The sequence below is a fragment of the Polypterus senegalus genome, chromosome 9, assembly GCF_016835505.1.
Source record: "Polypterus senegalus isolate Bchr_013 chromosome 9, ASM1683550v1, whole genome shotgun sequence".
NCBI classification, from domain to species: Eukaryota; Metazoa; Chordata; class Cladistia; order Polypteriformes; family Polypteridae; genus Polypterus; species Polypterus senegalus.
In genome coordinates this window covers 89100170-89127643 of record NC_053162.1, presented here as the reverse complement: position 1 = coordinate 89127643, position 27474 = coordinate 89100170, and the positions used below count along the sequence as shown (strand labels likewise).

The window sequence follows — 27474 nt, the reverse complement described above, 5'->3', positions numbered from 1 at the left end:
CCATTTTGCGTCATCTATACAATGGGTTAAAAGGTCAGCACTGGCATCTGTTTTTTTATCTGAGACTGCGAGTTTGTGGATAAAACACAAACCTTTGTTTTCTGTCATGGAAGGGTTTTGGGGTGACCCTATCCTAACTTTGTTATGTAGACCCACTGATATGTCCTCCTTTCTAAAACTTGAGTTATTTGTATTAAATGTTATTTGATTTTAATAAAATCGATAAAATTAAAATAAAAAAGAGAATGTCTTCTCTCTCTCTATCCATATACAAAAAATAGAATTCCCATTTACATCCCAAGCTTTGTTTTTTGACAACCTCTCTTCATCTGTTCTTTTTTATTATTTTTGGGCTATTTTACATCCTTTGGCACAACAATATCTGGCTCCCAAAATTGGAACATACTATTTAAATCATAGGGCCCAATTAACCAAGAACATCTAATTTCTACACATAAAACAATAATATTTTTATGAAGATTAAATTCTAGAAACTTTATAAATTTAACTGCCAGCATACACAAGTTTAAGACTTCATTTCAGCCATTTTACCCTATTTAATTTAACATGCTTGCAGCCAAAACTTAAAAATTTTGACACACCCTGTGGTCTGGTTTGGCTTTTGCATTCAGCCTCTTCTTTGCCTCACAGCCCAACACAAACAAGATAAGAAATCATTTCTTAAGAATTAAAAAAAAACAACTTTTAAATCAATCAACAACCCCAAATCCAGCTCTTGTTCCATTCCATTATTCCAGAGCTAAAGGATAAACTACTGGCATAACTGAGAAAGCTGTATTGTGAACCAAATTGCATTAAACTAACCATTAACTAATGGCTTTTGTCCATTACTCCCATTGTCAACTGAAATCTATCATAGGGATGGCTAATTGAGAGCATGCAGAATGAAAACATAAAGTACCCATAGAATACAGAATGGAGGGAAATGCTTTAATCTCCAACAAACAGTGACCAGGCCAGAATTTGAATCAAGTTGTGAGGCATCAAATGCATTTCCCTGCTGCCTAGTAGGTTTCTGATCTTGACTTGTCAGAAATAATGGAACCTCACAAACATCTGCAGGTGAAAAGTTTCATATAGTACCTACATTAAAAATATAAATCAATAAATCCTCACCCAGAGATATGCAGAAGAGTTTGAAGGTAATGAGAAGACTGCTGTGAGTGGATTTTAGGAGTCATATGGGTTTATATCTTAAACAGAAGCCCAGGAATGTATTCTATCACATTGATGTGAGTGACTTTGAAAGTTTATAGCAGAATTTTAGAGATGATTAGGTATGTGAAGAGAAGCGAGTCATTATCCCATCATTTATGAATATAAAATGTGTGTTGTGATCCTTGTCAGTGTTATATAGCTTCATATCATTTGCATGTGACTTTGCTGTTTTATAAATGTACCCTTCCAGAAAACCATGGAAACAGATGTGTAAGGTAGAGCAAAGTAGACATTTTCCCATTTTGCTTTGCTTTCAATGCCACACAAAGCCTTCTCTGCTAAAAGAAGAAAGTTGACATGGATGCAAAAAGCCAGCTACTCTTCACATATATGATTTACAGGACAGTTATTGAAGCTCCACCATTAGATAACATTCAGTCAGCTTGCTTTCTGAATTTCATGTAAAAACTAGAGGTGTTCATCAAAGGTGAGATGATTATCTCTGTACACCTTTGGCAGACTCAAAGACACCAGGAAAGCCTTTCACCTTAAGGTTATTATATGACTACAAGATGAACTCTTGCTTACTCAAATGGCTAAATTCATGGTCCTATAAGCAGGCATGAACCGATAACTGAAAGAGAACTCAATAAGCAGAGGTTGCACACTTACTTAAATCAAGACAAATGCATTTCTTTTTTCTCATTAGGGATTGAAACCACACTCTTTGGAGATGGGAGACCCAACCTTTGTCTCTTTGTGACTGGACACTTTTCTCTGCTTAGGGCTCTTGAAGCTGGACACTGGAATCCCTTCAAACACCCTGGAATGGGATCAGTACCTCATAGATACATTCTACCAAGCTAGGCCAACAACCGAACCCCATCCGGAGAAAAATCTATACTTCGGGAAGAACAACTTAGTGTCTAAACTATTGTACCAGAAAGAAGTTGCAGGGGACATGGCAAAGAGCGTAACACCCATAATGAGTTGAGAAAGAAGATGCCACATCATAAACATGAACAAAGGATCATGTGGCACAGACACAGAGTGCACACCACTAAAAGCAGAGGTCTTCTCTTAAGCCTGGAACAATGGAGTTCCCACAGCATCGGGTATCTCCTTTAAAGGCATGGTATCAAAAACTGATTATCTGTGCCAAGACAAATTAAGCAGTAAACAGCCAGCCAAAGACCTGCTTTCTCATGTTTAATTGTTTCAAAAAGCTCATGAATAAGCTTGACAAGTTAACTTAGGTTTTACAAGGTTTTGATTAATTTGGAAACAAAAGAACCTCAAGTTTCAGCATAGCACTTGATCCCTTTCTCACCCACAACTATGCATTAGAGCAATGACTGTGATGTCACGCTTGAATTCCAGAAGAGAAACAAACACTAAATGAAAAAAGCTGGGAAAATCTAAAAAACCACCACATGACTAAAGAGCAGCCTCTCCTGTGGCTTGTCTGTTTTGCATCCCTTCTTTGATATTAATACATAAGCACTAATCATATTTGTATAATCCCTTTTTCATCAATAAATGGCTTATTTCTGTTTCTAAAAATGGGTGTGCTTCAATTACCATGGTATAAGCAAGGAACCTCATCTACTGAAAAAGTCAAGGAAAATAAAGTTGGAGCTTTACCAAAATGGTTATGGACATGGTTTAAAGTAAAGTCAAAGATTCACTGAATGATTGATTAGCAATTAATTAAATTCCAAAAGATTAATAACCAATTAATCCAATCCTCTTTCCCACAGTACACCACTGCCTTTATTTACTAAAAAGTTATGAAAACTGGGACCTAATAAGGTAGATTATTATTCTGAGATTTTAAAAAGATTACCTAATAAAGATGGGGTTTATAGAAAGACAAAGTAAAATTATAACACCTAGATGCTTCAGTGTCTTACCATAAATACAAACAATGCACCTCTGCTTACACAAATTCAGTTTTACCTCTGGTTTTTCATTTTTCTTAGTGTAACAATATTAATCTTATCTCTAGACTTGAAATTCATTCAAATTTTTAGACAGAAGAATTTTAATAAACCCACTAGAAGTCACATGATCAGGGACCACCCCTCATTGTATTTACATTTACATTTATATTTACTTATTTGGCTGATGCCATTATTCAAGGCAACTTACAACATTTATGATATACCGTATATACACTCACATTTAAGTTCTCCCATGGATAAGTCGGGGCTTGATTTTACCGTATAATTTCAGGTATTTTATAATGTCAGTTGTATAAGTCAAATGTGGAAAACTCATGCTATTGGTCCAAGAGATTATGATATGCTAACGTCCACCGGAGAGAGTAACAACAGAGCACACTGCCATTTTTTTTTCTATGTATTGTACATACATGACCAAAAGCATCCTTTGACAATAGGATTTGAAAAAGAGTGTGGAGACGTTTATATAGAAGAAATAAAGAGGAGCTCCACGGAGGCATTAGTGCTTGCTTTAGTCTCAGTGATACAGAAGTTGCTGATATCGTGATACTGATGGTGTCCATGTTGCTGGAGATCCTCAGTACCCGCTAAAATTTTCCCAAATACAAATTTGTTATGGTGTTGAATATTATTTTAGCCTACTTTATTCTTGACACGGTTTTCTTCTGGCTTCTGTGCTCTTAACTAACTAGAGCTATGGGTCTGGCCTGTGGGAAGATGATGCTGTAGCAAATTGGATCACGTCACACAATTTTACTTTATACGCAAGATGAAGAAGCCATTTTGATTTGCACACACAGCATTAGAGAAGTTACAAGTATGTGTCACCGAACTATGATGCCAATCAGAATTACAAGGTGGCATTACATATGTTTGTAAATGGCTAACCATTTGTGATGTGGCTCATCTACTTAAGATACACTATGCACAGTTTATACTAACTTATAACTTTCTAATTTATTGTATTTTCCAAAATACAAGAGTAAGATTTTATTGTTCAGCCAACAATGGACTACTAATGGAACCCCCAGTTACCACACAGTATATTGCACTGTTTAGAAAGAGCCAAGAAGTCAGTTACTTTCAGGAAAATGTATTATCCCAGGGGTGTTCTTCTATTAAAAATATTATAACCTAATTCTTCTTCTTCGGTCAATGAAATATTGACATGATAAGAGATGGCTCAAGAACTAACAAGTAATTACACGTTTTTTTCAGGTTAAATTTCAGAGCCAATTTAAGAAATAAAGCTAGAGATGCACTGCAACCCAAATTAACATTTAGAGACACGTTAAAATACAGTTCAGTTTTTCAGACATCTAAAACCCATTTTGAGATTTTTCAGAATTAGTTTATTTTAGTTAATTCTGAAATATGTCTAATTCAATTGAAGTTATTTCCCCCAAAAAATCAGATATCTCAAAATATCTCCCTGCACCTTTCAAGATATCTTAGATAGATTTAGAGATATCTTAAATTGAAACTGACATATCTAAAAATCAGATCCTGCAAAATTTCTTTTTGTTCAACAAATCTGCTGGTCTGTTTTGACATACCTAAAAATATATTTAATGCATCAGAAAATAATAAGGAAGACATTTTGAAATCCATTTTAGAAATCTAAAAATGAACAGGAAGCTGTTCTGTGATATTTGAAAGCACATTTTAAATATCTTTGATTGTGTTTCATTTATCTGAAAATGACTGTTACAGATGAGGTACACAAAATTTTTAGGACAGGTCTTAAAATTTTAATACAGGTTAAAAAAAAGAAAAAGAGAATATTCACATCCATTGAATAAGAGGCTCTGAAGGATGTTGACAAAAAACCTGACTGAAGGAAAGGAAGCTTACAAAGCTAAAACAGAAAACTAACTCACCCAGAATAACATGAAAGATATCTGGAATGGACTGGGCATAATTATTTGACTCAGACAATCCAGGGCTTAAGTGCTAGAAGGGGATGTGGACAAAGCTAATGCTCTGAACCAATTTTTTAATAGATTTTCCGTCTCACTACCAACTTCTTCCAATGACCATTGTCCCCACACCATCCTTATTATATCAACAACTCCTGCCACTTCAACTGGAATGACCAGTGTCAAGTCTCACCTGAACATCAGTACGGGCTGTTCATAAATAAAGACTAAGTAAGGAGACAACTGAGGAATCTGCACAAAGGAAAAGCTGCAGGATCAGATGGAGTCAGTCTTCAAGTTCTTCAGGCCTGTGCTGACCAATTTTGCGCTATCCTCTTTCATCTGTGCAGTCTGTCCCTAGGGCTCCAGAAAATACCACTGTTGTGGAAAACATTCTGCATTGTTCCTGATATAAAGAAGGCAGACACCTCTTTGTGTAATGACTACACAACTCACGTCTCACATCATGAAGACCTATGTGATGGCCAGTGAGATTTTCTATGTTGTGGTGTGGTGGGATGGAGGCCCACCTAATCAACAAGCTAAATAAAAAAGCAGGCTCAGTCATGGGACATACTGTGGACCTCCTGGAAGTCATAGCAAAACTGAATGGCATTATGAACAATGCTGTACATCCTTTCTCTGACACACAGACACACTCAGGTCTTTCAGTCCAATGAATTATTCAGCAGAAGTGTGTCAAGAAACACTACTGGAGCTCCTTTTTACCAACAGCAATACATTTGCATATGCCTCACTGTGACTGTGACAGCCAAGTCGGAAGTGTTCTTTCTTTTTAAAATGTCTTCCTTTTTATTCTGGTGTGTGTTAAGATCAGAGTGTGTGTATAAATGTATTTATCTATCTACTTATGTATCTATTTATTTAAATAATGATTGTAAAAAGCCATATTTTCTTTCTTTCTTTCTATCTATCTATCTATCTATCTATCTATCTATCTATCTATCTATCTATCTATCTATCTATCTATTTATTTTAGTAAATGCAGATATGAAATTAGATGTCACTTATAAAATAGAGTTGTCTATCAATAAAGTGCAACATGGCTTAAAAACATTACATCAAGGAATACATTTGTCTAAAAACACTTCATAGAAGCCTCTAACTGGATGCTTTAGTTAAGAGTTTAAGGAAAGCCTGTGGTGCTGTTAGCGCAAGCTGCCAACCAGCCTGTCTATCATAAGCAACTGGTGCCAATCAACAAGACCTACAGTAGTGACACAAACAAGAAATCATTTGGAATCATGAAAACTCTTACCATAGGCTGTGTTAGGTACACTCTTAAAAATAAAAGTGTGGTTCTTTAGATCGATGCCATAGGAGAATGATTTTTGGTTCCAAAAAGAACCATCCACAAGAAGTTTTGAGAATGTACCTTAATTTATTTGATTCTGTAATAGACTCAATAAATAAACATGAATGCAATAGCATATTCATGTTCAGATTTTCTTGATCTGTTCATATCCTGCTAGGTAGCCTACTACATATTAAAGATTTTTGTTCTGTTCAAATATAAGGAACCTTTTCAAAGTCCAAAGAGCTAATTTCATAAAACTGTTCTTTGTTAAGAAATGGTTCTGTGAGAGGAACCACCCATCCCAGCATAGTGTCATTGTAGAACCATTATTTTTAAGAATGTAGGCTTCTATATTTATCAGGATCTACAGTTGTTTAAATTTATTAAGGTGCATTTTGGATACTTTTTCCATATTGTATTTTCTTGAAATTAGCTTTTTATCTATTTACATGTTGTTTGGTCATGTCCGGGATGACATCATTTAGTTCTAGCGACATTCCAGTTTTAAAGATCCTTTCCTGTTGTAGGGACACCAGTTTGTGTCATTGTTTTGGTGAAACACATCCCTGATCAGTCCTGGTTTGCAATGGTATGGATTGTGTTTTTGTGGAACACATTGGATTCCTTGGTAAAAATAAAAAATAAAATAAAAAAGCCACAATGTTTGAATGCCAGAGGTTATCTGAACATTGTTTCCTATCAGGTGCATCCTTTTGTGGAGGCCACTGTGAATAGGATTTTGCAATATGTTAATGCTCAATACCACAGAGCAAGGAAAGTCCTGGGGTGATCCCAAGAACATGACAGGAAGGCCTCTCTACAGATGCTGGTTCCTTAATCATAATTTACTGGGGTGTATGGTTCCTTGTAGAACCACTGTTTGGCAAAGAACCATATTACTCTGGGAGCAGTCCTTTGGATATGAAATTGGTGCTTTGGATTCTGAAAAGGTTTCTAATATGCATACAAAACAGAAATCTGCAATATGTAGTAGTATACCTAGTAGGTTCCTGACAGATCAAGAGAGCCTGAACTTAAAATCATGAACTCATTGGTATCTGACAAATCCATTACTATCTATTCATTGTGATGTATCACGCTCGTTGTGAATCTAAATAAGTAAAGGTTCTTTCTGGAACCTTCTTGTGAATGGTTCTTTTGGGAACGAAAAATGGTTCTCTGATGGCATTGCTCTGAAGAACCACTTTGGTACCTTGACTATCATGAATGTGGTCACCGGGTTTCAACACAACTCAACATCTGTGAGAAGAGGTTGAATGTGATTGAATGAGTTACTGGGATTAGAGATGTAATTGGTATGATCTGTAACTTTAAAAATGTATTGTGCACATTTCTGCTACAATCCTATACATTGCTTCTGATGTTTTAGGGCTTGTTTATACTTCACACTCAGAGCGCACATGTGCACAAATCATGGCTGCCTCACATTCCCAGCGTTCATTTGACACGTCCTCAGAAATTAACATGCCGTGTGTGTGAGTTGCAGTACCAGCAAAAATACGGGGCGGGGAGGTGCAGCGTGATAAAGTTGGAATGTGACGTTTACTATCTACATGTGACATAACGGCGCTTTGAGGATCCTCTGGTATCGATGTGCCTGCATTGTTATTTGATGAATGGTTTGATGTGGTGAAGCAAAATGCTGACATACAGATGCATTCGTGGTGCTTTTATATTCAAGCATCACATATTCCCCATCGTAATGAAACAATACATTTTAAAGATCTCACATTCCATCTTCTGTGCCGTCTTTTTTTTTTTTGCACCTTCACAACAGCATCAGAATGTAAAGTGGTTTAGTTGAGCCACAGAGAAAAAAATTAAGAACACAGTGAAAAGGTGGATTTTGTGATTAAAATGGATATTTGGCTTTAATCTCGAAATGTCCACTTTAACCTCGTAGTTTACTTTATCATTAAAGTAGATCATCGTAAACATCATCTTAAAACAAACCCAGTTTTTAATCGCTACTTGCTTCTGGGGCTTTCTCCTGAACTGACAGCAACAATCGCCACACAAAACTCATTACATTTATGATATTCCAGCTCTCTGTACATTGAGAATCCTTAGATTTATACTTGATATTACTTTCATGATGAAATGCATTAAAGTATGTATGTTGCATTTTACAGATAAGTCGTTAACTTCATTTAAATAATAAATACTGTTAATAATTACATATGTTGTGGCAGCACGGTCTGCCTCAAAGAGAGTCATGTCCCTGGTGTTACCTGCCTGGAGTTTGCATGATTCCCTGGTGGGTTTCCATAGTGTGCTCCAGTTTGCTTCCAAAGACATGAAGGCTTGGGGATTTGGTGACGCTAAAATGACACTAGGGTATGTGTATGCTTGTGTTCACCTTGCGATGAGCTGATGCCCCATCCAGGGATTGTTTCTGTCTCATGCCTGATGTTTGCCGGAATGGGCGCATCCTTAGATTTATAGATTTAATCATTAAATATCCTTTTCAGGGATACTGCAGCAATGTGTCCTCAGAATTTAATGGGTGTTTCAGGCAATTCACAACACAGCGAAGCCAAACCTGTTCTCACCGTGATGATATTTTGCACTGCCACCTGGTGGAATCTTCCAGATTTACGTAAAGCATGCGGGCAAGTATAAACAGTACAATGCTTGCGTAGAAGGAGTGTCCACTGGAACACGTGTCGCGTTGCATGATGTATAAACCTGAACTTAGACTCAAAGATTCAGAAGCTGCTATTCATTTTTGTGTTTAAAAAATGTTAAAAAAGTTTATAATTTTTTTGCATTTTATCACAATGCCATTTTGTTTTTCCTGTGAACACCAACATTTTAGATTAATGTTTCAGTCATTTCCATAGTCATCCTTCCCAGAATTCTGCAGGGGCTGCTCATCACTGACGTCAATCAATGAAGGTCATCCTATACATTTCCAGAGTGACAGAGTTTGATGGATAAAACATTGAATTTCTACTTTAAGACTTACTTCTTTTAAATCTCTGCTTTATTTTGTTTTTGAATATTTGATCGTGCTTTTGGCTTTGCTGAAAAAGTACATGCTGAGTCCTGGTTCTAACATTTGTCCTTTTTTTGACTTGCATCTTCCAATCATCTCCATTTTTTTCTCTTACTGTCTCTTGTGAGTCAGTATAATAATGACAGCTAATTTGTCACAGTTCTAAAATACATTTTAGTCAACTTCGGCAAGTCTTCCCCCAACTCTAATTCTTAAACATTATGAATTGATGACCTGAAAAATTCAATTTTTTAAGGGTAAATAAGGACCATCTCTCAATTAGTTAGACATACCAAAACAAGTGGCCATTTAGTAAGCATATATAAAATGTACTTGGAGAAAAATACTATAAGCCTTTTCAACATCAATTGAATGAGCAAACTTATTTAAATTATTATTAAAATCAAGAATCATTTAGTCCTTTTTTGTGAAAGCTGTTCTGAAGGGAATATGTCTGGCAATTTTTCTTTAAAATGTGGATGCTCCCACTTTTTTATTGACATGCAATAAAAAATGTTTATATAAAAAAAGCATTGTAAAAATCCTAGTGTCAACAGAATTTGTTCATTACAAATACATTTTATTTAAATTGGATTTTATTTATAATGCTAGTCCTGTATAATTGGTTTTGTTTATGAAGAAAAGCCTGAGCCATAAAATTCTTGGATATCTTTAACATTTTGCTGTGATGGGTATCATAAAAGACAATTTTATGACCCTGTGGGTTTGAATAGTAAAATAACAGTAGTTCAGTGCTATGTTCTTAATTTAAAAATAATACAGCGAAACACATGTGTTTAGTTAGGATACTCTGTATGAAGTCAGCAAGTGCAGCTGTGGTGGTTTGACTTTAGTCTGATTCTAAACTTCTCTGCTAACACGTGGCACCCTGTTGAAGGAACAGCTTTAGTTTACAATCACCTGTTCAAAAAATTGGATACTGAGTAGCTTTAAAGATTACCATTGGTGAGGTGTGTTCTTGTTGTAGGCTTACCCATTGCAGGTTTGGTCATCTTGCTCTAATATAACAGGAAACTTTGATCTTCAGGATCATCAGGTTTATTATCAGAGACAGTTGACAGCTTTTACACAGCTTATTTTCTCTTTTAAGGAGTCCAGATGTGTGTTATAGATACTACAATGATGAATTCCATTTCAGAAGACTTATCCCTGTGCCCCTTAACTGTGGCTTTTAGGTCTCAAAATGTGATTTGTCAGTTTCACATTTTAGAATAACAGAAAACGTCTATTTTATTCAGCCACTGAAACTAAGGTTGTCCAGTAGTTTATGAGGCCTGTGATTTATTTCACAAAAGTGAGTATCTGAATTTGATCAAAAATATATACAAAGCTACTATAATCTGGAAAAATGTTTAATACAAAAACAAACTGCCATTTATGGGGTACTGGAGCCAATAAGAATTTTGATTTTCTCTTCAGAGGGCATAGCAGTGCCTCAGACCCAACACACAATTGCACAACACCAAAAGCCATGTGCAAATAACAGTATATTAGTAGGGAAATACCTCTCAACAAGCTTTACTTCATAATGTACAACAGAATAGGCCATAGTTTCTCTTCCTTGGGTGTTTCCTTCCTCCTTCCACTTTTCTCAGTAAGCCTTGTTGCTCCCTCTGGACTCCATCTTCCTGGTAGATGTGGTGCAGCTTCTTTTTTTTTCAGACCCAGGAGTATTTCCAGTGTCCCAACTAGGAAACCTTTGAAAGGGCAAATCCTCATCCTGGAGTGTGTGTGTCTGTGCTGATGGAAAACAGTGCAGCTAACCCTTTCTCAATGGAACACAACTATACCATCTCCTGGTTAGTACACAACTTACCTAAACTGTGACATGATTAAATTATTTATTTTTAGAAACAGTTAATTGTAATTGTAACCTTTTGCTTCATTTTTTAATTTTGATTCTTGCTGTTTGGTTTTCACTTGTTTTCTCCTGATATTGGGCTTGACTGTGTCTCAGCCTGCTTCATTCACTTATTGTCTATCTCCTGCTCTTGCTTTTCTTCCTTCTCTGTTATGTGGCACTTGCACACTAGCAAATCATCATGCATGCTCTTCTCATTGAAACTCATCAATTAAAATATTCTCTCCCTAATTCTATTACTGCACTACAGACCACAGAATGAACACTTGATGTGAAAACACGTTAGCTCAGAAATGGTCAGGGGTGTGTTTCTTGAAAGCTTCATAACACAAAGTACTTTGTTATCTCATACTTTAGAAAGCTCATTAATTAACAAGACCAAAGTCAAGTCAAGTTGGGGAGCATACATTGGTACAGTGCGTTGCCGCACCCACTACATGATGAAACAACTTGGGATCCCAGATGGCAATCCTCCAGGCAGACACACAGTCCCGTCCCACCCTCTGGAAATTACCCTCTATCTGCCGCAGCCAGGTGTTATATGTGGTTCAACTCTGGAGTGTGTCTGATGGCAAAGGATGCCGCATTTTTCTGGTGGCTTGGAGACAATGAGTATCCTTTTCACAAATACCTGCCAATTACAGTTGAATCCCCAGATCATGGCTGGGGAGAGCTATAACGCCACATACCAAAACGCATGCGCTGTTGTATAGCTTGCTCTGGGGGAGGTGGAAGATGCAATTCTGGTGAGCATACAAGTCTTCAGGAGCTTCTACAAGCCTTTTTGTCACCTTCTATATAAGTTGTTTTAACTTCTCTGTTGTAAGGTGTTGTTTTTTATTTTCCTTGTGTTGTGCTTTTTTACATGTTAACTGATTTTTATATTTTTTTATTTTTTTTTTTACTTTTAGCATTTGCACATGTCTGGTATAACAATACAATATGTATTTGATAACTAAAATACGTGGGATAGATGCTCCTATTATCAATAGTCTGCTTTTCTGACATGGACGCTGGGGAGGAGCCCAACCAAGAAGTACTTTAAACTCATTCATTAAATGTTGAATAACGAGGGCTTTGGGAAACACACGTAAAACTCACTTATTCTTCACCTATACTCTTAAAAATTCTGGTTCTTTAATGTCACTATATGGTTCTTTACTGGGTTGTGTAGTTCCTTTTAAAACTATTGCTTGACAAATCACCATTTTATTCTGGGAAGAGTTCTTTGTATATAAAATTGTTCTTTGTGCTTTGAAAATTGTCCTAATATGTACTAAAAATCTAAAACTTTTAATGTATCATAGGCTACCTAGCAGGACAGTAACAGAATAAGAATACTTGGACTAATCTTGTATTATTGTATGCAACAAGAGTCTCTTTAAAATCATGACCCATTGGTATTTCACAGGTCTCTTTCCAGCTGTTCATGGCTATTTATTATATGGAGCATGTTGTGGATAAATAAATAAAGGTTATTTCTGGACTCTTCATGTGGATGTATCTTTTGGGAACCAAAAAATGGTTCCCCTATGGCATCGCTTTGAAGAACCACTCTGGCACCTTTATTTTTAAGAGTATGCGTCATTCACAATCTCATTTGTTATTCACTAATATTGATCATTTTTGGAAAACACACGGATCAGAATCACATCTTTTCACATCTTGTGTTTTTCCTGTGTCTAGTGTAAGAATTTAGCTAACAATCTAATTCAATTTGACTTAAGAATAAAAAAAATAATTTTCTTTCTGTAGCATCCCCCTTGTCCTTTTAGAACTTTAGAACATTAGCTCCCTACAGTAAATAAATTAATAAAAACTAAGTATTTTTTTGGACTATAGGTACATAAACATTATAGCAGTACCAAATGTTGATTTTTGAATGAAGAGAAACTATATGTACAGTATACAGCGGGCAATTTTATTGTTTCTAATTTTAAAACACTAATAACTTAGAAAAAAATCAATCGTCAGAATCTAATGAAAGAGAGCATTTTTATAAATACAATGAAATTAATATAGAGTTTTGCTCAGGTGTAGCTTTTAGAATGCACTTCCTCATTAAATACTACAGCACCTCTATTTTAAAGGATATCAGGTTAGTTAGAAACTACACTGTTTTCAGAACATGACCCAAGCCTCCCACATTCCAGATCACAATGTTTGCCCCTTCACTACACAATTAAGATGCCTCTGAATTACATGACTATCCTACATAAGTCAAGCAAGCTTCTATCTACTGTCATGTTAACAAAAACATTAAACAATGAAGTACCGCCTTGTGCACAACAGGCCCTTCAACTAAGCCCTCATTAAATAACATAAATGAAAGGAAAGCCAGACAAATCCAATCAAACTACTTGCATGCATTCCTCTCTGAAATCTGTCATGAATCAATCTTAGCCAAAGAGTTATATTACAAACGTAAAGCAGCTAAGGAAAGTTTTAATAATAAGTAACCCAGTCATCTAAAATCATTTTTTTTCACCAGATTAATAAACGAGGGTTGTGCTTAATGCAGTGATTCTCAGCCTGTGGGGCGGGCCACTCTAGGGGGACACAAAGTAACAAAAAGGGGGGCGCGAAGATGTGAAAAAAAGAAAACAAGAATCAAAAATATTAAAAAAACATGTGTTGAAATCAAAACAAATTAACTTAAACCACATTCTGATACTAGAACAATAAATATAGAGTTAGATAAATGTTGATAAAAGTTAAGTAGGTATAATAAAATATGCATCTACATTTCAAAAAAATGTTAGAGGGGGCGCGATTAAAACTGTTATGAAAACTCGGTTGCAAATACTTAAAGGTTGAGAAGTGCTGGCTTAATGTAATCATTTAGGAGATATTATGAGATAATTGCGTATACCGATCAGTTGATTTTCAAGTCAGGACAAATGCGTACATGTGAAGTACATATGTAATGTGGAAGTGTGCTAGGTCACAACAACTGTGCCTCAAATTAGGAGGAAAGTTTCATAAAAAACAATTGTTTGGCTTTGTTCAAAGTGTTTATGATTAGAAACTATGATTTATAATTGAAATGTGACAGACAAACTAGAGCATGCCTAAGATTAAGAGCCTTAAGGCTTAAATTCACAAAGTCATAGTCCTTTTTACACTTCTAAACATAAAAGGTGAGGTCAAAAAAATTCTCCTGCCATAATAGAATCAGTGGAAATTTCCTGAGCTAATCATCAAGAGAGCAAGTCGCTTATATTATATTATATGATATTATATGAGCCAGTAGTCTGAAATACTTTGGGAGTTTTGAATACTCTAGTTTTCATGTTTGTAGCTTATTTTATTAAATTTGTTCATTTTCGCAACATAATTTTTTAGGGTTATATTTATTTATATCACTATTTTGTTGAATTTTTAGGTTGGGCAGCTTTGTTGTCGTGACACCATGTCTAAAACAAAGAAAACTGTCAAAATGCCTGCCTGCCTGTAGCTCACAACCATGAAAGAAAATAAACCAGTAGATTTCAACGTGCTTTCTGTATTCACATGCAGATGCTTTGACCCTATGTTCAAGTCACCCTTACTTGCTTCTTTTAGAGTTATTTTGTTAGCAATTTCTTCGATTTCTGGTTCTTTCTTTATTTATTATTGGCCTTGAATTCAGTTAGTGAATTGTAATGCACCACCTTGCATGTGCTTCATTCATGCCTAGACCTTTCTTGAAGTGCTTTCTCAGCTGTTCCAGTGCTGTTGCATTTTCTCCAAATGTCATTGTTCCTTGATACTAATCTTCTGCTTCACTTTATCGTTTTTGAAAGTATTGATCTTTTAAATTTAGAATTTTGTCTTATTTGAAAATGTCCTTTCCTTGTTATCAGCCTTGATTGTATGACTACATCTCAGACACACTTTCTTTCTAATTCTGACTATGAAAAACAGGGAGAAACCTCCTTATTTCTATCTATCTATGCAAGTTAGTTCAACTTTGAGGGCTAAATCCAATGACAGAAATTGGCTCTGTTGGTGAAGAACTTCCTTTTCCATGGCAGCTGAATTTAGATCTCTTAACAACCTTGTTGCAATTGGTTTTTATTTTCGTGAATCCACATAAATCCTACTCCTCATGCTAGCAATTGTGGCTTCTTGTGGTTATTGTCCATCAATGGGAAGTGTCTATAGTAGTTTGTGGTGCTACTATGATCAAACAACAACTGGTACCATTTTTGAATATTTCATTCATAAGGTGTTGCTTAAAGTTTGCTGCATTGCAGTTAACTACTGAATGGACAGTAATAATAAACTTAAGTAGCATTACATAGTGCTTCATGTTGACTAACAATTTATGACTATTATGTAGGCGTGTACTATACATCCATCTATCCATCCATTATCCAACCCGCTATATCCTAACTATAGGGTGCTCCAGATATAATTATGCAATCTTCATTACACTATAACTTATTAAGTTTATTACATAGAAAATCACCCGAAAAATCCTGGACCATCGAGAAGTGTGCAAACTGACGACATGAAAAATCGTCTTTGCGCCGAACTGGAATCGTCCCCACATAAATCAAAGTCATCTAGACGATTTGGATCTGCATAATTAGATCTGCACCACCCTGTACAGGGTCACGGGGGTCTGCTGGAGCCAATCCCAGGCAACACACGGCGCAAGGCAGGAAACAAACCCTGGGCAGGGTGCCAGCCCACTGCAGGTGCGCACACACACACACCCACACCAAGCACATACTAGGGACAATTTAGAATTTCCAGTGTGCCTAACCTTCATGTCTTTGGACTGTGGGAGGAAACCAGAGTACCCGGAGGAAACCCACGCAGATACGGGGAGAATATACAAACTCCATGCAAGGAGGACTCGGAAAGTGAACCCGGGTCTCCTAACTGTGAGCTACCCACTGCGCCACCATGCCACCGTGTACTATACATATAGAGTAAAAATATGCTCCTACATATGAGTATGTGGATATTCAAAATACTACCATGGCTATGATCAGTGCACACTAACACTTCATTTTAATATTTAGACTGGCCATTAACATTAAACAATTATCCATTCATCAATTGTCAAACCCATAAAATCCACTTCAGATTTTTGGGTGGCTGCAGCTTAGCCTGGAGCAATTGACCCAAGGCAGGAACCAACCCTGAACCAGGTTCAAGTCCAGAGCAGGGCTACTCACACTTATACACCGGGCTATTTTAAAGTTGCCAGTGAACCTTTGATCTTAGTAATGCATTAGAAAAACTATACAGAGAAACATCAGAAATGGGGGAACATACAAACCACACAGACAGTACATCCAAATCAAAAACTCTGGAGCTCCCACACCACTCGGTCAACATTTTGACTTTGTAAATGTAAATTAGAAACTAGACGCACTATCGTGGAGCAGATGACTTAATGACTTTCTTTCAGAATATCTTTTATGAATGTTTTTGCTGCCTTATACTTTAAGTCAAAATGTTCACAGTGGCCTTTATGCTAACTTTAGTTCATTTATATTTTAATGTGCTTAAATATCTTTCACTTTTAACACAGATAAAAAAAAACACATTAAGCTTTTCCTTTAATTTGTTTCTAAAGTTGCATAGGCAACTGAAGTATATTTATTCATAACAAATGACATAAATTTAAATTGAGTGTTTAGAATATACTAGGAAATTCCAAGTTCGGTTCCTGTCCGGAACTGCATTAGGAAATGAGACAACTGTATAAAAGTCAGAAAATGATTGTGCCTCTGAATTTCCTGACATTTAAACAACATGTCATATTGCAACTCTTGATGCCAGAAAGGAAATCTGAAGATCTGTGGTTTGGCTCTGTGTTTAACCATAGCCACCAAGGTCCCACACCTTCAAAAAATCGGTTTGGCAGACATTAGCATGCAAGGCATGGACCACAAACCAGTGCTCATTTCTGCAGCTGTTTAATTCCTGACACTTGCCTTCTTTTATTTATTTCATTTTTTGTTTAATTTATATTTTCACTGGTAACACGCAATACTTTCCGCATGAGACTGCACACCAAGTCAAAACAGCTACTCGCACGCTAGCGTGGTTATTAATCCAAATGGCCTGTCCTGATTGTTTCTTTTCTTTCCTTTATCATTCATTGTTCAGAAGAGTGTGGAGTTGCCACTAATTAAAGAATACTGGCAGTTCCCCATTCTGAGAATGTGTTTTGAAATTTGATTTAAATCCATCTGAGGCTCATACCATGAGACTGACAATGGAAATGAAAGCTCACACAAACCACTAATCTAAATAAGAGACAATAGTTTACCTAACACCCAGAATAACTAATCCTTGCCCTGGAGGGATTCTACCCAATAATTAGTTTATTCCAGTAGAGGAGAAAAAAAAATCCAACACAGGAGTGAATTGGAGGTCAAGATACCAAATGAGCTCTAAAGCGGACATTTCAGAGCAAAGTATTCATTTTCACATTGGCCTCTTTGTTATATTTAAGATAGGTGAAAATTACATAGACATGTGTTTACTGTATTATATACAAAAATTGCATATTGCAATACATATTGCAAAGTCCAATACAGAAAATGTTTTTCTCATTAACAAAAAACATTCGCAAACCAATGCGGGGTTATATGGGATCTGGAAACTACCCTGGCAGCACAGGGCATAAGCCAAGAGTCAGGGCCCACTTTCACAAAGTCAAATCCATAATTACTAGTTAACTCAACAGGCATGTCATTAGGAAAAAGACCATCACCCCCAGTAAAAACCCATGCAAACCCAGAAAGAACTGAAAATACCACACAGACAACAGTAGAGCATGGGCTTTGAACCTTGGATGCCCAGATTCCAGAGGCAGCAACTCCACCACTGCATTTTTCAGTGATCTTTTTTTCCAAGGAAACAATACTAGTGAAGTAAGTGAAGTCTAATTACTTAAACAGTAACAGATTTTTTTATATATGGCACCTGAACTACAGAAGAGTTTGTTAGTCTTGGTAAAAGCAAATCCAGGTCAATGTTAGCCATACAAGGAGACCCTCAAGACTCTGCCCTCAGCCCTCACCTATTCTGTATCTACTTGTTTCCACTTGGCTATTTTATTTATAGTATTGGTCTGAGTTATTATTTTTATACAGGTGATATTCAAATCTATTTCTATGTTAAAAGTGAATGATCATCAGAATTTGCTCAGCTCACAACTTGCCTCAGTGAAATTAAAACATTGATTGAATATACAACAAAACTAAAGTCATACTAATTACTACTAAGGCTCGGCTTAAGAAAATGAGCTCCTTTTCAATCACTCTTGGTGATTATCTCATCAGCCCTTGTTCTTCTGCTAGGAAACTTAGTGTCATTTTTGATTCCTCCCTTTTTTATTCCGCCCACATAATTAATATTAAGAAACTTTCTTACTTACTCCTCCATAACATATCCAGTGTTAACTCATTCATCTCTTTTTCTATTGCTGAGAAACTTGTCCATGCTTTTGTTACTACCCTGTTGGCAGATGTCCCTTCTAATTGTTTATCACAGCTCCAGTTGATTGAAAACTCTGCAAGACCTGCAGCAGCGAGCACGTGTCACCCATACTGCTCTACCTGGTTCCCTCTGTCTCACAGGATTGAGTTTCAAATTCTATTAATAACCTACAAAGCCTTACATCAGACTACATCAGTAACCTCCACCATCACTATACCCCTATTCTCCAGGCTAAGGTCCACTGAATCTGGCAATCTCACTGCAACCAGTGAACCAAAGTATTTTTGCCTTCGGGCTTATACCCCCTAACCTATCCTGTGCTCTTTGAGTGACAGACTTCAGCTATGTAGCACCCAGCTTTTGGAAAACCTCCCTAAATCAAAGAGATCATCTGACTCTTTTCATTCTTTTAAGAGACATCTTAACACAGGAAGGTGTTTAACTTATCCTGACTCTAACTCTTCTTTCAGTTTATACTCATGTTCATGTACTCAGGATGATTTGTATTTGTATTATAAATTATGTCATTTGCTCAGGGGTTTTAGTAGTTATTAGTATATTTTGTTTTTTTATTCTGGTTTATAGTCTTTTATTCTATTTCAATGCTTTGTATATCCTCTATTTACCATTAGTTAGTGTTCTATGCAGATATTATTTGTATCTAATGTTGTATATGCCCTGTTGTACTTTCTGAATTTCTGTGAATTGCTTGAAGCATGAGAAAGGCTCTATATAAATAAAATGTAGTATTACAGTATTATTATTATATTGGCAGACACAAGAGTTTGGGAATCACCTTCAAGGCTATGAAAAGTTGTGAAACTCCAACCCACGCCATGAGGGGGTGCTAATGCAAACAAACTCTTCTACTTTATCCACAGTTCAGAAACTCAGTGACCAGAGGACCACTAAAGACACTCTCACTATCTCTCCCCCAAGCCCCACCTCTGTAAGATCCAAGGGTTCTGACATATTTAACAAAAGATCCTGCTGACTACACCACTGTAATGAAAGACAAAGGATCAAGAGCAAAATGTTGAGGAATTGGATGACAACCTCTAACCTCATGTAACTGAAATTGAACATAAAGGGAAAATCAAAAATAACAAGTACACGCAGGCTCAAATAACGGCAGCAAAGCTGGTCTAACAAATAAACTTAAAAAGTAGAGACTAGTGTGCTGATTGTTGAGGTGCTATTATGGTGAGGTCCATAATATGGAAATGTCTTTAGGGGTCCTCCAGTCATTGAGCTTCTGAACTGCTGATAAAGTAAGCACTGAATACCCACCACACACCAAACCACCCAGACTGAAACCTGAGTGCAGCACCACACTGGAACAGCGTGAGTTTTTATTTTTTTTACTGTGGCTGGAGTGCCAATCCTGCCACCAAATCTGATAAAGAAGAACAGCATATTAATGTTGGTGCCCCTTCATGGCTCGGGGTGGGATTATTTACCTTTTCAGACCTTTAAAGATGATTCCTAAGTGCTTGTGTCTGACAATAGATAAACATGGTTTGATAAAATATTGAGTGTTTATGCCGTTTAATGTATGAGCTGACATTTGATATTAAGCACCTAATTAATAGCACAAACACTTTACAACTGTAATTCTGTCAGATATGCGTTGGGGTCTTTGAGTAGCTGCGTCTCAACCTGTAAATACATTACGTAATGGTTCATCCAATTCAGAGTTGCCAGACATCAGAGCCTGTCCCAGCAATATTGCCTGCAAGGTATTTAACAGCCCTGAACAGGATGGCAGTCCACCAAATTCCCAACTCACACACACACTCACAGGACCAGTTTAGTGTCACCAATCAACCTGACAAGCACATATTTGGGGATGTCGGAAAAAACACAAGGAGAGCGTGTGTCTGGGCATAAGATTCAAACCAATGATGCTGAATCTATGAGGCGGAAGTTCTAGCCACTGCATCATTATGTTATCTCTGCAAATGGTTATGCAGTGACAAAATTAATCTTCTGACACTGTAGAATAATCCAGAAACTGCGTTGAGAAACACTTCAGTAGTGCTTCATATAAAACATAGACTGTCTGGCAACTTTATTTGGTATATTTTCTCTTCCTCTCTATTTAAGTATTTAAAAGGTGAGAACGTCACAGTGGACAGCATTGTGGAGCAGTGGTAGCGCTGCTGCCTCGCAGTAAGGAGACCTGGGTTGGGTTCCCGGGTTCTACCTGCGTGGAGTTTGCATGTTCTCCCCGTGAGAACCGGGTGCTCTGGTTTCCTCCCACAGTCCAAAGACATGCAGGTTAGGTGCTTTGGCGATCCTAAATTGTCCCTGGTGTGGGTGTGCGTGCCCTGCTGTGGGTTGGCACCCTGCTCAGGATTTGTTCCTGCCTTGTGCCCTGTGTTGGCTGGGTACTGGCTCCAGCAAACCCCCGTGACCCTGTGTTAGGATATAACGGGTTGGATAATGGATGGATGGATAGATTTCATGTCCAATAAGCATTGTAGTGTCATGGTTCTGTGATGACTTCCACAACATAATGGATGGATGGATGAACATCACAGCTCTTTAGGTTAACTGGAAGCTCTTAAGTGGCCTGGTATGGGTGAGCAGAAATATATGAAAAAAATATGTCCTTTCATTAAGTGACACTCTGTCAAGGCTTGGTACTTACCTTGCTACCATTGCTAGCCACCCATGTCCCTTAACTGGATAATAGGCTGACTAGGAAATGAATAGAAGGATCATATGAGCAGACAGTGCTATTTAGAAAGAGCAGGAAGTTACCAAAACATTGCGTGTGCATGTATGATTCAGAAGTAGTAGTAGTAGATTTAAGTGAGCTTGAATTCTGTATATTGATGGGTTCCCAATGCAGTACCTTGAATATATGCTGAAGATTTCATGTCCACTGTGGTGGGCTGGCGAACCTGCCCAGGGTTTGTTTCCTGCCTTGCGCCCTATGTTGGCTGGTATTGGCTCCAGCAAACCCTTGTGACCCTGTGTTAGGATTTAACGGGTTGGATAATGGATGGATGGATGGATTTCATGTCCAATAAGCATTGTAGTGTCATGGTTCTGTGATGACTTCCACAACATACATAAAACATCAAGGTGATGATGACTATTAGGCTGGACTCATACCATTTACAAAAGGAGCCGTGGGAAGCTGACATGACTTGAACAAAGCAACAGATGGGTTGAAGAAAATTCAAACATAGCTTCAACTGCATCTATAAGAATGTAAAACTTGTTATAAGTTGGACCACACCAGGTTATGATTGCATTGGGCTAAGATACAGAAACACCGGACTCTGGAGAACGTCAAAATAATTGCTGGTTCAAATCTGGTTACTTTTGATTGAGGTTAAAGGGAAAAGCAAGGACATTACACAAACCACATAGGCCCAAGGATCCATTTAGCTAGGTGTCAAGAATATATGTGTTAAGACAATATGGTTTGCATTTTTGTGGCACTCATTTGTGGTGTGCTATAGGAATGCCACAGGACATTAGATCTTTGCTGTTAATTAAGTATTGCTATCTTTTCTCTTTTCTGATGTTTCTGTTTGCAAAGCCTAAAATGTCTCTGACTTACAAAAGATGTGTGCTCATATCTGAACTGATGTGGTACGAGCTACCTGAGTTAGGATGGATCATATGGGAAAAAAAGCCTAATGTAGCACCAACAGGCAGGTGCCCACTCTAAAAGTGAAGATTGCTGAATACTAGGCACAAACTAGCACAATCAAACACATTCTGAGGACACCTCCTGTGCCAGCGTAAACAGAATCATAGTTTGATATCAAAGTCTTGTGAAACAGCTGTCCCTAATGCATAATCGCATCAGTCTTTTTGAATCATACAAGGGCAAATGAAATATATTTCCTTTTTTTAACTGCTGCTTTTTCTGGTCTGGCTCATAAGGAGTCCTGGTCTATTGTGGCATCAGGACACATAAGGAAGGAGCCCACCTTATACAAGATGCCCGTCCATCACCGACCACACTCACTCACACCAGATCAGTTTAGAATTACTCTTTGACTAACTATTGAATTTTAGTTTACTATTAGAGCATCTTCAAGAAATAACAAAAGGTCTAAGGAGATATTGTGTTTTTATGTTGTGATTTCATCTTTTTGTAATTAGTTTGGGCCAATTTCAAGTTGCCAACCTACCTAAAAGTCTCTTTGTGCTGTAGGAAGAAACCTTTGTGGAGATGGGTAGAACAAATGTCACACGGAAGCCTCCTCCAGGTGGACATGCAGCACTGAGGTGTACCCAGTGCCACCACAAAGGGGCACAGGGTTTAATGAAATCTGATACAAGCAACTGAAAGCTGTAAAGAAGGAAGACTGGGTATTTTGATTTCTTGTCATTAGTTGCCGGAGATGACTTTGACAAGAAGAAGCTAGTTAAAATGTAATGCGGACCTTAACATACAAAACATTTATCCATTTTATGTAAAAGCTTTTACACTTAGAAGTTTATAGGCAACTAACATCTATTTCAACAGTATCACACCCAGTACATGTCAACATGCCAGCCCATCATAGGGCACACTTATTCATACAATGACACAGAGACAGTGTAGTGTTGCCAATCAACCAAAAATGTGGGAGAAAACTGCAGTGGTCCAGCATGCAAACTCCTTACAGACAGTAACCAGCAAAGGAACTGAGCCAAAGGGCTGCAGAAATGTTCTTTTCCAAGCAAAATTATTAAAATCAGTCAGCATCATAATTTGCTCATTTACTTTATTTTAATTAGCAGCATAATTCCTTACATTACTATCTCCCTGGCATAAACTGTGATTTGGCACCTGGCTGGTGTGCACTTTGTATGAATTTTGTATTTTCTCACCATGTTTGCATGAGCACTTTCTGGAGATGCCAATTAACTGCAGATTCTGAATTGTCCCATTGTCACTGCTGTGTGGTCTACAATTGAGTGGTCTTACACTTGGTTAGATAAACCAACAGGAAACCTGTGGATTGCAGTTTATATAAGTGAAACAACTATACAATAAATAAATACTGAACATTTTAATAAAGAAACATTTCAGTAAAAAATACTATATAGGGATGAATTCAGACATGATACCAAATACAAAAAATATAAATATAAAAATACAAAAAAAATGAAGGAATGTAGTCTAATATAGTCTAATAATGATAATTTTGGGCTAATCTAATAATCTTGGGATAACATTTAATCTTCAGCAACACAACTTTGTCTTACATACTGTATCATGTATAATGCTATAATAACAAAATAAAAAAAACAGGTTTCAAAAGTGAATATTATGACCAGCTCTGTAAGTTACACATGCACACATACACACACACACACACACACAATACAGAGATGTCGTTGAAATATCTCCATTCTTCTGTGAATTTTTCAAATGCCCTCATCTTACTGCACATACTGTAGGTGAAAGCTGTTCATGGTCCTGAAAAGCAATAACTAGTTGCTAAACCCAAGAGCCACGCTTGGTCAGACTGGAGAACTACTGTATACTCGAAAATGGATTTTACTCAGGAAAAATGTTAAAGATGTATGTGCATCACTCATTCACATTATGAGGCACGGTGGCGCAGTGTTTAGCACTATTTCTTCACAAAAGCACCCGGAGACAACTATTCCTTTCCACTCTTGCGCCACATTGAGTAGGTACTATATGTACTTGTTTGTCCAAAAGCTAACTGTCAGCCAGTCCAGCGCTCGTGTTTTCCCCATTATGTCCCACGTTCTCGGGATATTTACTGACTCTCCGCGAACCTGAATTCGATTAAAGTGGGACCAGGAAATGGGAGAATAGATGGTATAACTCATGCATTCATTGTTATTGCCAATTAATCCAATTCAGGCAACACCAGCTCTCACCCAGTGTGCATCCAGAATTGATTAAGTAAATATTATGACACAGGGTGAATTCTATACAGTTGGTCTCAAATGACGTAGTGAAACACTACCAAAAGAAGATATCGAAAAACTCGGACTTTTCATTTTTAGTTATTTAATGTATTATCATCTATCACTTAATAGACTGGATTCTTTAAGGCACGACTCACATGTTCCCATACACTAGCAAATATTAACACGATAGATAGATAGATAGATAGATAGATAGATAGATAGATAGATAGATAGATAGATAGATAGATAGATAGATAGATAGATAGATAGATCACACACCTTTGATTGCTTCTTAAAGCATAACTGGATCATCTGCAGTTTCCGAGCTGCCACTTAAGATATCAGCTTTACTCCACTCGGTTATGGTTGAAAGAAACTTAAAAGTTAAGGTGTATTTTAATTTAATTGTATGAAACCCGTTATCGGCTGGCAAATATACTTATGCGTGATCTTCCGTTTCTATTTCTGGTATATATATTTTATCAGATTTATTGTTGTTTTTTATTCAGCGCATACTAATGACATCCTGTAGTTATTTAAGTAGTCGCTTAACTCAACTAGACAAGCTACATTTCCAAAGATCAATGCAAACTTAAAGAAAAATCCAAAGGCGCAACAGTTGGCGTTGCTATCTTGAAGGGTCCTGGGCTCAAATTCCGACCAACTAACTATCCATGTGGACTTTGCGTGTTCTCGACGGGTATTCTCTGCATGCTCTGATTTTTTCTTCACATCCAGTGCTGTTTAGACTGAACGCATTGGTGTGACTGAATATACCCTTCGGTGCACCGGCATTCTGCCCAGGGATGGTTACTAATTTGTTCCCGACGCTTCAGTCTCCCGCGAGCCTGTATTGGAATTAGCACGTTCGGAGTAAGTAACACAGAGAACAATTTTTTTTTCTGCATTTTTTAAAAGACACATTTCACTTGATTGTTAAGAATTTAACTTTATGTGGACAGGAAAATATAAAAAAAACAAACCTTACACATTGGTTTATATCTTCATTTGTTAAAAAAGGAACCAAAATATTTTATTACAATTATACTTTGTTCTATCTATTGCCTTACCAGCCCAGTGCTGTAAATCGGGTAAACAGAGTTTAATCTTCCAACGTGATTCTAATAAGCATATTAACATCTCAGATGTCACTTGTAAATCTATCTGAATTTATCTCTTTTGTAAATGGACTCTTTTATATTTAACTTTGCTGGTGCTAACTCAGGTATGCTGCCAATCCATTCTTACTGTCATTCGACCATTGTGTAGGCTAAGTGCTATTGTGTTTACTTTCGGTCGTTGCCAGAATTTTTGCAAACTCATCTTAATGTCTAAATACAGTATGCTATGCATACATTGATTGCCAGCTGTAAATGTACGTGTAAATGCGTGAGTGTGCCTGCGATGGACCGGCATCCCGTCTGAGCTGGGTTTCTGAGGCTCCACTTCAGTCTATAGTTAAAAAATCGGTTTGAGTATTGTATTTATAAATATGCCACTTGCTAAATTAACCCGGTTGTTTTATAAAGGTTGTGAAAACAATTCTATAAAAGGTGAAAATTGTCCGATTGATCGAAATGCTTTACATTCTGTGTTGAGAACTGAGCATGTTTTATGACCTCTGGAAATGAATAGTACAGTAAGATAAAAAATTGCGTGAAGAAAAGGACAAAGCTCATCTGTCAGCAGAAAGCTTTGATTCAAGAGCATGACTCATACGCAGTTATGGTAAAATTCAAGTCTTGACTTATTTATATGCAGTAATCATAAAAGCTTTTACTCAAGCAATGACAGATTCACATTGATATATGCCTTACCCATCCAAGGAAAATGACAGATCATACAGCGTGGAAAACAATAAATGGAATGAAATTGCATGTATTATGAAATGAGCCATCGTGCTTTCCTTCTTACCTTTTTCAAGTAAGGCTTTAACAATTCCCGATCCAACTGTACCTGCTCCCCCGAGAGCTAGGACTACTCTGTCTGAAGCTGTCATTTTCCGTCTTGTTTAGAATCCCCTGTAAGTAAATGTTCAAGGAAGTGTTCAGAGCTACCGTTTGTTGGATAAAGCTGAATATAACGTCTAAGTTATTACGGGTTTAAAAGGCTCTTGATAATGTGAGACCACGCCTCCATATTAAACAAGCCCCTCCCACTTGTAAACAAAAAGTGAGAAGGGTCGCAGGACTACGCGACACGCCCACTTCTTGACACACCCACTATCAGTAACACCCACTGTCCCGCGGGCTGAGGACGGACACTTTAAGTAAAGGTGGGGCTCCCAAAAAAGAACAGGGGGTAGAGAAACTTACATTACGGCCGACAAGGCAGATTTTGATCGTGATTTTACAAGATATAGGTACTGCATGCAGGGTGCCTAAACACGAGCAACTTTTAAAAATATTTCAGAAAACAAACATTTAATTTTTGGCGCATGTCATTTATTTAATAATAACTATAGCTGGATGAGCATTGATTTCGAGTAAGTATAAAACGTGCAAGTTTGCCAGTTGCCAGAATGATAACAGAAAACTGGTTCGTGGTTACTTTAGCTGAAATCACTTTTATTCATTTTTCATTATTGAACCTGGATAGCTGCAAATTCTAGTTTTCTCTAGAATCATCTTATGTTAATACCGACAGTTAACACACGTGTCCTTAGGATGGCCTCCTACGCACCAGGAGAACGTGCAAACCACACGCAGACAGCCGCACCACATGACTGGGAAGAGTAGGCTTTCAAAATCAAGGAACAAATCTCTTTATTATTCCGTTAATAATACTTACTTGTCCCAACAGTATCTTAAGGGATTTATATAGGCGCCAGTGCTCATCAACAA

At 37.1% G+C, this 27474-nt stretch overlaps 1 protein-coding gene across 1 annotated transcript in view; it reads right to left on the bottom strand.

The window, feature by feature from the left end:
* Positions 1 to 26720, bottom strand: part of si:dkey-238o13.4 (uncharacterized protein LOC560780 homolog) — a 58178-nt gene extending 31458 nt beyond the window's left edge. Inside the window, exon 1 of the mRNA XM_039763450.1 lies at positions 26546 to 26720. Coding sequence (XP_039619384.1) covers positions 26546 to 26630 — 85 coding nt within the window. The 5' untranslated portion in view covers positions 26631 to 26720. The remainder of the gene's footprint in view (positions 1 to 26545) is intronic.
* Positions 26721 to 27474: the final 754 nt, after the last annotated feature.